The 16,005-nt window shown below is 47.6% G+C and overlaps 1 protein-coding gene across 12 annotated transcripts in view; it reads right to left on the bottom strand.

Moving 5' to 3' along the window:
• The window catches only part of UBE3A (ubiquitin protein ligase E3A), a 135,441-nt gene that overhangs the window by 29,936 nt on the left and 89,500 nt on the right, over positions 1–16,005 (bottom strand). For all 12 annotated transcript variants that reach the window (XM_068098863.2, XM_068098857.2, XM_068098858.2 and 9 more), the window contains 2 exons: positions 6,444–6,649; positions 2,975–3,139 (listed from right to left, as the gene is read on the bottom strand). In XM_068098863.2, the coding sequence (XP_067954964.2) occupies positions 2,975–3,139; positions 6,444–6,649 (371 nt within the window). The remainder of the gene's footprint in view (positions 1–2,974; positions 3,140–6,443; positions 6,650–16,005) is intronic.

The following is a 16,005-nucleotide window of genomic DNA, read 5'->3' as shown; positions in this document are numbered from 1 at the left end:
GGTAATGAACGTAGAGCAGCAACGAAGGCTGGAAAGGGTGGAAATGCGAATGGTTCGGTGGATGTGTGGAGTATCGTTGAGAGAGAGGAAGCCAAATGATGAATTGCGAAAGATGATGGTAATAGAGCTTGTGATGGATGCTGTGAAGAGAAACAGTTTGAGGTGGTTTGGTCATGTGTTGAGGAAGGATGAAAGTGACTGGTTGAGAAGAGTGATGGAAATGAATGTGGAAGGAAGTAGAGGACGGGGAAGACCGAGAAAGACTTGGCTAAAGATGGTCGAAGAAGAAATGCGGGCCAGGGGGTTAACAAGGGGAGATGCAGAAAATAGGGCAAAATGGAGAACATTGTCATGGGGACCGCAAGGCTAACCCCTACTCTTGCAGGGAAAATGACCTTTTAAAATGCCTGTTGTTGTTGTTGTTGTTGGTCGCAAATGAGTTGAGGCCTCCCGGGAAAGGGATTGCACGCGACATCGTCACATATTGCGATAGCAATTAAACCTGCGTCTCAGGTTTTATTACCAAGCGTGAGTTATTGTTGGCTTGAAAACAAGTCTCCATTACAGGCTCATTCGTCATTTTGTCCTCAAAGAGGCTGTCCGCTTGGTGCATCTTGTTTTGTCATTAAGATTCCAATATCGACATCATTGTGTTGATCGCCGTTGGTTTCCATATCGGCTCAATTCCCATATCAACCTCTCACCTCATAACTCCTCGTCCGCCACCGTGCCAATAACGGCCTGTTGTTTTGGCGTTCTGCACGACTTCGACCTTCAACCAGCGTGGGGATCTGTGCACGTACTTTGGGGAATGTTACATTCCACTCACGTTTGTCGTATCGTGAGTTTATTGCTTTGAGAGCATTGGGTAATGATGGTACCATCATATGTATTGTTAATTTGATGCAAGGGACATTTTCATAGTACTTTCTTTAAGAGGGTCATCTTGTCTACCGCCCATCTTGTCGACTGCTCCCCTTTTTATATACTTTGTCTGTTTGATTTGTTTGTGTGATAAATGTTAGCTCTTTCATGAGCCCCAATTCTGTATACAACAACAACAACAACAACAACAACAACAACAACAACAAAAAGAAGTAATTATTACCCTCACCAGAGGAGAGGGTATTACATTTGAGTCCGTTTGTTTGTTTGTCCGCACAGAATAAATACGATTTTCTTTGCAACCGTTGGTCCGATTGACAGGAAATTTTCACCATAGGTGCACCTCCACCTGCAGAATTTTTAAATGATAATTATGACATCATATGTCACGTAGTTTGGTCGCCATCTTGGAAAAACCGAAAAACGTTGCACCTCTATCTCCGAAAGCGCTGAATAGAAAAAAAAGAAGACATGGCTCATTGTAAATAACTCCATGTGGAATAACATATGTTAATGATGATGTCATAGGTGCCTCCATTATGATGTCATAATTCAACAGGTACAAAACTTCATGCAATCAAGATGAAATGTATTGATCATCATCGAGGGATAAATTGGTGGAGAAAAAAAAAAAACCGATAATGTTATTGGTCACGTGGTTTGGCCACCATATTTGTTTTCACACAAAAGCCTTTAAAAAAAAAACACTGAAAACACGTCCTGGCGAGGGTCTGCAGTCTGATTGCTCTTGTTGTGGATGTGAGAGTTCTTAATACAATTACTTGTTTTGTTCTACAATTGCATTGGTGTGGTTTTACCATGGCTTATCAGACCATTCAAAATAAAGCTTTATGCCACATTCCCTCTCGAGACTCTGAGGGGCACCGTAACCAGAGTTTGGGGAGGTAACACGTAACAGACAGATATATAAAAGCAAACAAACAAACAGACAGGGGTGAAAACATAGCCCCCATCCACCTTTGGTGGCAGAGGTAATTAATAACACTTATGATAAAAGCATAATATTAATGTTATTACAAAACAATAATATGTATTGTTGGAGAAGGAGTTTGGAACAACCAGGACTTCCTAGAGCTGGCCGCCCGGCCAAACTGAGCAATCGGGGGAGAAGGGCCTTGGTAATAGAGGTGACCAAGAACCCTCTCCTCAGTGAAAGACACATGAAAGCCCACAGAATCCTTTTTCTCACAGTCTGAGAGTCCTTTAGGTGCTTTTTTGCAAACTCCAAGCGGGCTTTCATGTGTCTTTCATTGTGGAGAAGCTTCCATGTCCACACAGGATCTCTGGAGCTCAGCCAGTGACCATCGGGTTCATTGTGACCTCTCTTACCAAGGCCCTTCTCCCCCGATTGCTCAGTTTGGCCAGGCGGCCAGCTCTAGGAAGTCCTGGTTGTTCCAAACTTCTTCCATTTATGAATTATGGAGGCCACTGTGCTCTTGGGAACCTTCAATGCAGCAGAGATTTTTTTTGTAGGCTTCCCCAGATCTGTGCCTCGACACAATCCTGTCTCTGGGCTCTGCAGACAGTTCCTTCGACCTCATGGCTTGCTTTTTGTTCTGATACGCATTGTCAGCTGCCAGACCTTATATAGACAGGTGTGTGGCTTTCCAAATCATGTCCAATCAATTGTATTTACCACAGGTGGACTCCAATGAAGGTGTAGAAACATCTCAAAGATGATCAAAAGAAATGGGAGGCACTTGAGCTAAATTTTAAGTGTCATAGCAAAGGGTCTGAATATTTATGTCAATGTGATATTTCAGTTTTTTCTTTTTAATAAATCTGCAAAACTTTCTAAAATCCTGTTTTCTCTTTGCCATTATGGGGTATTGAGTGTAGATTGATGAGGGAAAAAATGAATTTAAAGGATTTCAGCATTAGGCTGTAACATAACAAAATGTGAAAAAAGTGAAGGGGTCTGAATACTTTGAATGCACTGTATATACTCCAGAGAGGAATGACCCTTTTTGCCTATCCCGTAGTGAGCAGGTGTACTCGTGTTATTAAAATCTTGACAAAGCATCAAAGACGTCATAATTTTTTTTAGAAAAGATGAAACTGATTAGACCTGGCGGTTCCAATTGTTGACTGGGACCTGGTCTGCATTTTCTTGTAGATCGTAGGAAATTGGTGTGCCAAACATGTCGAGGGTCGAAATGCGAAATGTTGCCATAATGTCCTCTTCAACATTGCCTTGATAATGCAAGAGGTAATGCAGACTCCGGTACAACGTCTGAAAGACATGGATTCAACTTGTTGCAGCACAATACCTTCACACAACGGCACATTTATAAGAAACAAATAAATAAATTTTAAAAAATCAAAACAAAACAAAATCATTGAGAAAGGCTCCTGAAACAAAAAGGTGTTAAAGATAAGATTAAAATAAGATGTAATTAAAAAAAAGTGGGAGTTAATGTGAGCAAGAGTTTCACACAAAAATCAAATAAGATTTCTTTGTTAAAACATACAATTCTGAGGATCAGAGGAATTTGACCTGACCCCCACCTCCCTCCACCCATCACCTGGGCTATCAATATAACCAATGAAAAATTGGATCCAAGGTTTGTGAAGTGCATGGTGAGAAATTAGGCAACAAAGTAAAATAAACAAAAATAACGTTTTCGGCAAAGGGAAAGACAGGGTTATCAAATAAATTTCCAAGTAATCAATACAAGCAAATAAAAAGGATTGTGCCCAGTAGGCCACACAAAGGGATATCAGCCCGCAGAAAGTGTCGACGATGTAAAATTAAATAAACATTGCACCAGTGGAGTTAGCAAAGCTAGAGTGCACCTTGAATCAGAAAGGCAAGTGGTGAAAGCTGCAGAGCATGACCCAGCCTATCAAATGTTTTGAAGACATTCTAATTGATTACTGGAGAACACAGACATGATTGATTTATGGACTTCAATCCACCACTGTCATGAGAAATTGTATATCCAGGGCTGTAGCTTGGCCTGACCAGGAAGCCAAGTTTGTGCTCTGATGAGCAAGTCGGCTCAAAAGGAGAAATAGCCGCAAGTCCGCTACGATTATTGGCTGCAAGACCCTTGGTAATAATACGGTGGTTCGTAATCGGTCTATAATTGGTGGACGTCTTTTTCATGTCAGATTTTGAAATTCGACAGGTTTATGTACAAACTAGCTGAGGTACCCGGCTTCGCCTGGGTTGAATAAGAAGAATACAAATATATGATGAAAAGAACATGTATATTTTAGAGCAATATCACAGTACATTTCCTACATGACGTTTTTTCAATTTTCAATTTCTCAAAACCTCTGGGTATGCAACATTTCTGGTTTTCTTACTTGGTGCCAAGACAAAGATTGCTTGGTTTTCCAACCCCCGAGCAGCCCACATACAGCTGGCCATGGGCAAACACTTGTTCTGTGAAGTTCAGGCCTACAACCTTTATCGATTGCCCCTGCGCCAGAAATATGTCTTGAAATATTCCTGAAATAAGTTGTTGACCTTTTGGTCTATGTTAACCTCAAAAATAATTGGTGGTTTAATTCAGTGATCTGATGTGCAAATCCTCTTCAAATTCCAAGTCAATTAGATGAAAATTGACGATTTTAGAAATTTGGCCCATATTGATATTTTCACCTTTAGACCTCAAAAATAATTGGTGGTTGAATTAGGTGACCCGATATGCAAATCCTATCCAAATTTCAAGTCAATTGGATGAAAATGTAGGATTTTAAAAACTTCACCTTAAGTTGTTGACCTTTGGCCTATGTTTACTTTTTGGCCTTTGCTGACAAAAGGAATTGGTGGTTCAATTTCAGTGACCTGATATGCAAATCCTCTTCACATTTCAAGTATCCTGGTGTTGGGCTAGCGGCTAGGGTGCCGGCTTAGGATCCTAGGATCCTGGGTTCGAATCCCGGTCGATCGCTGAATTAACGCCAGGGGGGTTGACTCAGCCTGTCATCCTTCCGAGGTCGGCTAATTGAGTACCAGTTCACTGGTAATTCCCTGTTTGTCGTTAAAGGCGGCAAAAAGGGTTGGCGTCAGGAAGGGCATCCGGCCGTAAAACATTGCTTCAAAAAGGGGACCGAAAAACAACAACAACCACGGTTCCCGAAAAAGGCCAACCCCCGCTTGCGGGGAAAAATGGCCTCTAAAGGTGGTTATTTCAAGTCAATCAGATGAAAGTTGAGGATTTTAGAAATTTGAAATTGTTGTTGACTTTTGGCCTATGTTGCTCTTTTGGCCGATGGTGATCTCAAAAATAGTTGTTGGTTGAATTCAGTTTGCTGATATGTAAATCCCATTCAAATTTCAAGTGAATCGGATGAAAATTGAGGATTTTAGAAACTAAAAAAAAAAGTGGTTGACCTTTGGCCTACGTTGACCTTTTGGCCTACGCCGATCTCAAAAATAGTTGGTGGTTTAATTCAGTAAGCAGATATGTAAATCCTATTCAAAGTTCAAGTCAATAGGATGAAAATTAAGGATTTTAGAATTGAGGCTGACGACTGTTGAGAAACTCAGTTGGGAGGTTTACTGCCTGATCTGCATGTCACTTTGTCAAGAGAATCATAATTTATTTCATGACCGGGCAGCGAACGTCATTATGTGCGACATTACGTCACTCCTACGGACGTGAAAACATTTGTTTTCCTTAAAAATATATTTAAAAATAAATAAAATAGTACATAAATTAACAATAAAAGAAGCTAAAAAATTTTTTAAAATACAATAAAAAGCACATTAAAAATATATAAATATGTATGTACAGTATACTGTACGTACGCACAACCGCTGATTCTCATTCAAAACAGAGGCGACGTACAGTATTCCTTTACCGTGTCTGTGTTACCCATGGGTCCGAAGAAGGATAATGCTAGTGTTTCCAAGCGTAATGTGGTTACGATGGACGATAAGGTAAATCTGATTAAAAGGTATGGAAAAGGTGGAAAAGTGTCGGTGATAGCGCATAGACCTTATCGCGAATCGGAACCGCAATGCGTCATGGGATTGGAAAGGGGCAATAGCGCCGCCACAAACTACACCATGGAATTGCAGCTGGCGCGGTTTTTTAAACCATTGATTTTAAAATAAAAAGTAGCCTATAACCACCGGAATTTTATGCTGATTCCGAATCTGTGTCTAAAACTTTTCTCCGATGTGTAGTTCTTAAGTTACAAGCGGACATCCAGACAGACACACAGACACTCCTCCTTTATATATAGAGATTGGATAGATTATTGGGGTTCAATGCTGTTAACTCAAAGCAATGCAACTGCATTTCATAAAAATATCATCATAAAATAATTAAAATATTCCACAGTAAAAATTCAATTCACACCAAAAATAATTATTTTTTAACAAACATTGGATTTTACCTCTATCTTATCCAATAGATATAATACCCACAAGCTTCTGGTTATATAAACTGCACTTTCAGGAGCTGTCTCACTGCACTTGGTAAGCATTCTTGGTTTAAACACAAATTGAAAACACATTTTGTGGGTAAACATGTCCAAAAAATAAAAATAAAAATAAAAATGAAAGTGAAATAACTCACCGGGTGAGAGTCCACAAGGTCATGGAAAGAACCTCTCTTGCCCATGAGTTTTCGATAAACAACCATGGGAAAGTGAATGTCTAGGATGCAGTTGTTGTAGATTGCCAGGCCAAGGACAATACCTATAAGCGTAAACTGACCCTCGTTTTCTAAAGACGATGGGTTGAACCAGAAGAGGTGCGTTGCATCGTCAAAAGTGAACATGCCTGGCAGTGGGCAAAAAGAAGGAAGTATTGGTTTGCATTTGTGTACTTTCACCTTTGGGTCAAGTATGGCCATTATGTTGGTAAAACTAGTCTTTCCACTTGGTATCAGTAAAGTAAATAAGCAAAAGTAAATAAAAGGTTGATTTGTACTACATTACAATTACAAAAGGAGATCATAATGATCATTGCTCGATTTGAAACACCTATTGAACACTCATCAGATTAGACAGCCAGGAAAGCTCAGAAGGAGCATTTGCTTTCTTGTTTTAGTTTGATTCCCAAGTCGGCTGTAAACCAACTGCCTTTAAAATACAAAATAAACAACTTTGCCGATAATGAAAAAAAAGGTCAGAAATGCTGAAAGAAATTGTCAAATACAAATATTACTCTGTATCATGGAAAATGTTCGACACCACAGACATTTATAAAGACAAGGATTTTCATATAGGAGATAACATCAGAAACACAAACCAAGCAGATTTTTCTGCATCTTCAAGTATGTTACTGAATGGGATTAAATCAAGCAAACTAGAGAGTTCATAGAACACGATACCCCACGCAGTGCTCAAGTGCACAATTCAATTGAAATAAAATAAAGATTTTAAAGGTCCTCTTAAAAAAAAAAAAAAAAAAAAAAAAACCCGGAGGTTTAGCGCCGTTGATGGTGTTACCACCTTATTTGTTACAAACAGCCTTATTTAATTAACACTATCGAATACCACTTGTCGCTTCGTTGATGGGAATACAAAGGGGGGGGGGGGAGGGTAGAAGAAGAGAGAAAGAGGGTGGAAAGAGAGAGAGGAGTGGGGGAGAGGCAGGAGAGAGAGGGAGAGAGACAGAGAGAGGGAGAGAGACAGAGAGAGGGAGAGAGACAGAGAGAGGGAGAGAGACAGAGAGAGGGAGAGAGACAGAGAGAGACAGAGAGAGGGACAGAGACAGAGACAGAGACAGAGACAGACAGGGACAGGGACAGGGACAGGGACAGAGAGAGAGAGAGAGAGAGAGAGAGAGAGAGAGAAGGAGAGAGAGAGAGAGACACAGAGCGAGAGAGCGAAAGAAGAGGAGGAGGAGGAGGAGGAGAGAGAAAGAAGGGGGGGGGGGGAAGGAGAAAGAAAGAGGGGAAAGAAAGAAGGGGAAAAGAAAGATGGGGAGAGAGATGGGTGGGGGAGAGGCAGGAGAGAGAAAGGAGGAGAGAGATGGAAGAGAGAGAAAGAGAGAGAAAGGAGAGAAAAAGAAAGAGGAGGGAGAAAGAAAGAGCCGGGACACAAAGAGGGATGTGAGATAGGGAGAGAAGGGGAAGGGTGGAAAGGAGGGAGCAGAGGATGAGGGGGGGGATGAGGAGAGATGAGAGGAGGAGGAGAGATGAGGGGGGAAGGAGGGGGGAAGAAGGAGCGATGAGGGTGTAGGGGGAGGTTAGAGTTTGGGAGGGGGAAGAGATAAGGACATTCCATCTGCCGGCATTAGTACAGGATTGAAAGAAATGGGGAACGTTCAAACAGGTTCAAATAGCTGGGGTTCAAACAGCACATACAACTGCTGTGATAAAAATGTCAATTACACCACTGTCAACTGTATCACCATGGCTTGCAAATGAACAAACATCGAAGAATACCACTTAAAGTTGAGCAACAAAGGCATCACAAATATTTAAGCAAAAAGACAAAGCAAATGGAAAGGTAAGAGAATGGTGAAACAGGTGTGTGTTCCATTACCAAGCAGCTTGCAGAGTACTCGCCAAGTGGCTTAAGCACTCAAGCAAGCACTCCAACAAAACGGTTGATAAGGAATGGCTGGCTGGCATGCAACAGCAAGCTGATTGGTAGAGGGACACACCCCAGCACCTTCATCAACGCAAAAAATAAAAACAGCCAAAATATATAGAGAAGGAAGGATCATAGCATATCCTTGCTTAAAGCAAATATGCTTAGTTAGTTATAAGAATCGCAAACTTAAAATTACCAGATTTCAATCCAGATTGACACTTATTTAGTCCATGAGATTCACCAATCCGAAGACAGATTTTGAATATATACTTTAGTCGGTGAGAAGCCATCGTGGAAAATTGCATCATATAATGCTCAATACAGCTCCTAATTGGAAAACTATAGCACTACACCTACAAAAGCGATGTATACAGCGATTCGTAGGTATGAAGATCAGGCATCCGATGACAAGTGAGGAAAGTGGGGGAAGAAAAAAAAATTTGACTGCTTTATTGTACAGAAACCATTGCGGTCTGTTCCAAGTGAAAGCATTGTTGAGCAGGCCAAAACAAAATGGCGGCTTAAGATCCCAGTGTGGTGACGGTGAACTGACCAAGATAGCCCACCGCCATATTGGTAAGGTTGTTTTTTTTCATGATGCGCACTCTGTTAATTATCATCAAAAGGTGTATCTAAATATACCCAAATACCCAGTTTTTACTGATGTACTCTTGAAGTTCCCTTAGCATGCATGCAAAGTTTCGGGCCACGAAGTTTTATGGTTTTGGAGTTATGGAGGAGAGTCCAAGTACTAACATGCAAGATTTTTGAAAGTTGCAAAAAGGCGATTTGTGTTTTGCAGTGGACAAGTACCGTATACAATTCAACAACAACAAAAAATAATTTAAAAGTCGCAGAAAAAAGAAATCCAGAAGTTTCTCACTGTAGTTGCCAGTGTTTTATATTCCACTAAAGCGCGGCGTTACGCGCGATGCTTGTGAGCAAGGAGGAAGCGGACAAGCGGTAACATATAAACGTCTTTATTGTAAGACTACACTGTAACACTGAAATGCTCCGGGCTGGTCGCCCGGTGTATATCATGAGGCCACGCCTACCCCTCGGGCGTGGCCACCGCCCACTTGGTGCGTGGAATGATGTCACCACGCCATTGGGCTTTTGTGTCCGCCACACGCGCCCCCCCAGAATTCCCGCGCACCTGGAGGGCCAGTTTGCGGGGCAGACGAATGACCCGGCCGAAGCGCCCCCTGGCGATCGGCGGCGTCCGGGGTGCAGGGATGCCAGGTGGGATGCCCCTGGCTGCCCCTGGGATGGGTGCAGGACCGGGGGGCGGCGTAGTGGCGGGGCTGGGCGGTGCCGGGGGTCCGCCCGCAGGAGGGCGGCCCCGACGTGGGGGTCGGGCCACTGGCGGTGGATGGTCCACATCGAGGTGGGCCGGCTTGAGGCGGTCTACCGAAACGCGGTCAGGAGTACCGCCGATGTCCAGGTTGAAGTGCTTCGCCCCGGTCTCCAGCACGCGGAAAGGCCCGTCGTACGGGGGCCGCAGTGGTGTCCGATGGGCATCGTGGCGGACGAAGACGTACTCCGCCGTGTGAAGCTCCGGGGCGACGTGCGTCGGTGGGTGCCCGTGGCATGCCGTTGGCACCGGGGCGAACCTCTGGGCGGTCTCTTGCAGAGCGGAGCGCTGCTGTGCCGCGGACCATGGTGCTGTGGAGTCGGGGAGGAACTCGCCCGGCACCCGCAGCGGTTGCCCGAAGACCAACTCCGCCGCGGATGCGCGCAGGTCCTCCTTGGGCGCCGTCCGGAGGCCCAGCAGGACCCAGGGGAGCCTGTCGACCCAGCCGCCGTCGCGGAGGGTGGCCCGGAGCGCGGCCTTCAATGAGCGGTGAAATCGCTCACACAGGCCGTTAGCCTGGGGGTGGTAGGCCGTGGTTCGGTGCAGCCGCACCCCGAGCCCCTGCGCAACCGCCCCCCAGAGCTCCGAGGTGAACTGGGGGCCGCGGTCGGATGAGATGTCTGAGGGGGCGCCGAACCGGGCGACCCAGGTGGCGATGAAAGCCTGCGCGACATCGGCCGCCGTTGTCGACGCCAAGGGCACGGCCTCCAGCCACCGGGTGGTGCGGTCCACCATGGTGAGGACGTAGGTGAAACCCCGCGAGGGGGGCAGAGGTCCCACCAGGTCCACGTGGACGTGGTCAAACCGGCGTTCCGGCACCGTGAACGGGGCCAACGGGGCCTGGGTGTGCCGGTGCACCTTGGCGCGCTGGCACGCGAGGCACGTCCTGGCCCAGCCGCGGACGGCCTTCCGGAGGCCATGCCAGACGAACTTGTCGGCGATCAGCCTTTGGGAGGCCCTCGCGCCCGGGTGGGACAGGCCGTGGATGGCGTCAAACACCTGGCGCTGCCAGCCCGCGGGCACGATGGGGCGAGGACGCCCGAGGGAGACGTCGCACAAGAGGGCCACGCCCGCGCCGTCGAACGGCACCTCGGTGACGCGGAGGCCCGTGACGGCGGTCCGCAAGGCCTGGACGTCGGGGTCAGCGGCCTGGTCCGCTGCCATCCGGGCATAGTCGATGCCGAGGTGGACTGCGTGGGCGACGGCCCGGGAAAGGCAATCCGCCACCGGGTTGTCCTTCCCCGCAACGTGCTGGATGTCCGTCGTGTACTCGGACAAGGCCGAGAGGTGACGCTGCTGCCGGGCCGACCACGGCTCGGTGACCTTGCCCATCGCGAAGATCAGCGGCTTGTGGTCGACGAAGGCAGTGAACGCCCGGCCCTCGAGCAGATGGCGGAAGTGCCTGACCGCCAAGTGAAGTCCGAGCAACTCGCGGTCGAAGGTACTCCATCATTCACATTCATATTCACATTCATTCCATCCCTCCTCCATCGTTCTGAATCGGATTGCTAACTTGAAAATCACAACAAACCCAATTTGTTATCAATGTTCGTCTTTCATTAATCATCCACTTTCTAAACTCCCCTCTTGCCCCTCCCATCCAAATCCCCCCCCCTTGCACCTACACTCCGAAACTTCCCCCTTGCCCCTCCACTCCTGAACCCCCCCCTTGCCCTTCCCCTCCTAATCCCCCCCCTTGCCCCTCCACTCCTGATCTCCCCCCTTTCCCCTTCCCTCCAAAACTCCCCCCTTGCCCCTCCCCTCCTAAACTCCCCCCTCACTCCTCCCCTTCAAAACTCCCCCCCAATCCCTCCCTTTCAATTCTCCCCCCATACCATTCCTCTCCAATTCTCTCTCCTCCCCCCTCCTCCTCCAAGCTGCCTCCTCCCCACTTCGTCTCCCTTCTATCTCATACCTCCACCCCCCCAAACCTTCTACTTTCCTCTGCCCCCCCCCTCAAACAACCCCTCACTGTGCCGCATCCCTTCACCATCAAACCTTTCATCCTCCTCATCCTTCCCTTTCTTGGAACTCTTCTGCAACATCTGAAACACTATCAACTGCTCTCCCTACCTCCCCCTCTCATCCTTCATCTTACCCTACTCCTCCCCTCCCCTGTCCTGTACCCGATGTTCCCCCTCTCTCTTCATTAACGGTATGGACCTCAAACATCCGGGGCCTTCGCTCTAACCTGACTGATCTCTCCATACAGGTTGCTTCTGACAATCCAGACTTGATCTGCTTAACAGAGACTTTCCTCCTTCAAGATGTCTCTGATTCCTTAATATCTCTTCCTGGTTACTCCCTCCTCCGGTATGATAGACCTGAGCCTCGGCCTGGTGGTGGGGTGGCTATCTTTGTCAAAAACTCTCTTCCTCACTCTCCTTGCACTGCTCTCTTTCCTCCTCACCCGCAGGAGTACCTCTGGTTACGGCTTCCTCTCCGTTCCCACCTTTTGTTCATATGTGTTCTGTACCGTCCCCCAAACAGTGATGGTTTGGATGACAGTCTGAAGTCCTCACTCTCTGAAGACCTGGACAAAATCACAGACTGGTCAAACAAGTGGAACATGTCTTTCAATCCTGACAAATCTCACTCTCTTACTGTCTCTCCGAAAAGATCGACTGGACAACCCTCCCATCTACTTTCTCAACAATCCTCTCCAAGAAGTTCTGTCACTCAAACAGATGACATCATCTACATTTCAATGTCTGACAACATGGACCAACTTCTATCCACTCATCCCAACTCTCTCTTCCTCATATGTGGTGACTTCAACTGTCATCATGCCACCTGGTTGGGTGTGGGTTCCTCTCTCACTAGTCATGGCACCTCAGCAAAGGACTTCTGTGACTCACTGGGATTGACACAATCTGTCAATTTCCCGACCCGGATCTCAGCCAATGGAGTATCTTCTCTTCTAGACTTGGTTATGACAAACTTCCCTGCTAATGTCTGCTGCTCTTCTTCTGCTCCAATTGGTTCTTCTGATCATGTGGTTGTCAAAGTGGACATCTCTCTGGCCATTCTCAGAGAGCCTCCTCAGCGTCGACGAGTCGGGCATTTCACTCAGGCCGACTGGGACGGTCATCAAGCAGCCATCAATCGTCTGGATTGGTCTCCCATCTCCACTGCCTCTGACATCAATTCTTCCTGGGAATTCTTCCAAAGCAAACTGATCTCTCTCATGCACAGATTTATCCCATCTCGCCTTCAATTGTCTTACCCTTCCTCCCGTCCATGGTACACTGAATCTTGTGGTGAGGCAGTTGCCCTGAAACAACTTGCCTTTGCCTCTTGGAAGGCTAATCCAACTGAAGGAAATCTCAGTTCCTTCCACCAAGCTCGGAACAAGTGTGTGTCTACCCTCAGGAGTGCCAGGAAGCACTATCTCTCCTCACTCAAGAATGAACTCTCAAACCTGTCTCCTTCCTCCAAATCCTGGTGGCGTCTGGTCAAATCCGTTTCTGGTGTTTGTTCCCCCTCCATCCCCTCCCTTACCTCAAATGGCCACACAGTTGACATCGCACGTGACAAAGCCGAATGCCTCAACTCTGTGTTCGCCTCAAAATCCTTAGTCCCAAACCCATCTCTCTCTGTTCCCACCTTTCCCAGTCGAACCCAACTGCTCCTGGACTCTGTGTCCTTCTCTCCTGACAAGGTGGAGGAGTTTGTGTCAAACCTCGACTCTGATTCTGCAACTGGACCAGACGGCATCAGCCCACGGGTCCTAAAATCCTGCTCTGCCGCTCTATCTCACCCTCTCTCTGTTCTTTTCACCCTATCTTTTGCTCAAGGTCATCTGCCAGCATCCTGGAAATCAGCTAACATTACCGCTTTACACAAAAAAGGTGCAAAAACAGATCCTTGCAACTACAGACCAATCAGCCTGCTCCCAATTATCAGCAAAGTCATGGAATCCATCATTGCTTCGGATATGAAATCTTTCCTCTTCTCCAATGGCTTGATCTCTGATCATCAATTTGGTTTCAGACCAGGTCACTCTACTCTGGACATGCTGCTTCTGCTGTCTCAACAATGGATGGAGGTCCTCAATGCCAAACAGGAAATCAGAGCTGTCTCCCTTGACATATCAAGGGCCTTTGATACGGTCTGGCACCCAGCTCTGCTCACCAAACTCTCCTCCTATGGTATCCATGGAAATCTCCATGCATGGCTTGCGGACTTCCTCTCTGGTCGTAGTCAACGTGTGGCCCTGAATGGATTTCTCTCATCTCCCCTTCCTGTTCAGGCTGGAGTTCCCCAAGGAAGTGTGCTGGGCCCTGTGCTTTTTCTGGTCTTTATCAATGATCTCTCTGACTCTCTGGAAAATCCTCTCTATCTCTTTGCTGATGACACCACTCTCTGCCGCTCCATTCCTCTTCCCTCAGATCGGCAGTCTGCAGCCTCCTCACTCTCTGAAGACCTGGACAAAATCACAGACTGGTCAAACAAGTGGAACATGTCTTTCAATCCTGACAAATCTCACTCTCTTACTGTCTCTCCGAAAAGATCGACTGGACAACCCTCCCATCTACTTTCTCAACAATCCTCTCCAAGAAGTTCTGTCACTCAAGCTTTTGGGTCTCACTATCTGCCATGATCTTTCTTGGGAAAACCACATTTCCAAGCTGGCCTCCAAAGCCAGTCGCCGACTGGGCATCCTCCGTCGTGCGAAGTCCTTCCTCGGCACACCTGAGCTCCTCACCACATACAAGGCTTTCATCCGCAGCTCAATGGAATACTGTTCTCCCCTATGGGCTGGTGCTCCTGCCTCACACCTGGCTCGGCTTCACGCTGTTGAATCCAAAGCTTTCAAAATCATTGGAATCTCCCGCGATGAAGCTATCTCTGAGGGCCTTTCACTCACTCACCGCAGGCAGGTAGGTGGCCTTTCTGTCTTCTACCGACTCCTCTCCGGCCTTGCTCCCCCAGCTCTCTCTGTGCTCTGTCCCCCAAATATTCCTACAGGTCGCACAAGATCTGCCAGCAACCCTCTGATGGTTAAACTGCCGAAATCTCGGCTCTCTGCTCACCTTCACTCTTTCATTCCTCTTTTCTCCCGCCTGTGGAACAAACTCCCACACTCCCTTCAATCCCTCTCCTCCCTCCAGGTCTTTAAAACAGCTGTTCACCACCATCTCTTATCTTCCCCCATCCAAAACCTTGATCTTTTCTACCCCCACTAATTCACCCCAGATCCACCTTGTTTGAAATTCCAACTTCTTTCCTGGAAATCCTGGCAGTGTCCATATGTTTATACCTCTCCCACCCCCCACCCCCTTCACATGCCTCCCCCACTTCACATGCCTCCCCCCCAAAGCCCTCTCCCTCCCACAGATCTCTCGATGTCTCCATGTCTCTCGGTCCCTGCTCTCAAATGTTGTGTTTGTGTCCTTCCCCCTCTCTCCCCATCTTGTCTACCGCTCCCGATGTTATTTGTTTTATGTGTCTGTTTGTCTTTCTGTGTGATTAATGTTCGCTCTTTCACGAGCCTCGATCTTGTATACAAAAACAAACAAAAAAAAAAAACTAACGGCGTTCGGGCGGGCGAAGCTGCCGGCTAAAGAACGCCAGCGGTTGCCAAGCTCCACGCACCCATTGCTCGTGCACCGCGCCCACCGCGTAGTCCGAGGCATCGGTGGTGAGGGCGATCGGTGCATCGGGCGCCGGGTGCGCGAGCATGGTGGCGTTAGCCAAGGCGAGCTTCGCGCCCATGAACGCCGTGTCCATCTGCTCGGTCCAGGTAACGTCGCCTTTGCCCGGCTTACCTCGGAGAGCTTCGTGCAGGGGGCGCAGGAGCTGGGCGATACGGGGCAGGAACCGATGGTAAAAGTTCACCATGCCCAGGAACTCCTGCAGCCCTCTGATCGTGCGGGGGCGCGGAAACCCCTTCACCGCCTCCACCTTGGCCGGCAGGGGGACGGCTCCGTGCCTGGTGACACGGTGCCCCAGAAAATCGATTGTGGCGGCGCCGAACCGGCACTTTGCGGGGTTCACAATCAGGCCATGCTGGCCCAGGCGTTCGAAGAGCGTGCGGAGGTGGTGTAGGTGCTCTTCGCGGGACGCGCTGGCGACGAGGATATCGTCCAGGTAGACGTAGACAAAATCCAAGTCGCGCAGGACGCTGTCCATCAGTCGCTGGAACGCCTGAGCCGCATTCTTCAGACCGAAGGGCATGCGCAGGAACTCGAAGAGTCCGAATGGCGTGATGACCGCCGTCTTCGGGACGTCCTCCG

The sequence above is a fragment of the Myxine glutinosa genome, chromosome 12 (assembly GCF_964187855.1).
Source record: "Myxine glutinosa chromosome 12, kmMyxGlut1.1, whole genome shotgun sequence".
Lineage (NCBI taxonomy): Eukaryota > Metazoa > Chordata > Myxini > Myxiniformes > Myxinidae > Myxine > Myxine glutinosa.
This window is presented reverse-complemented; position numbering and strand designations above follow the sequence as displayed.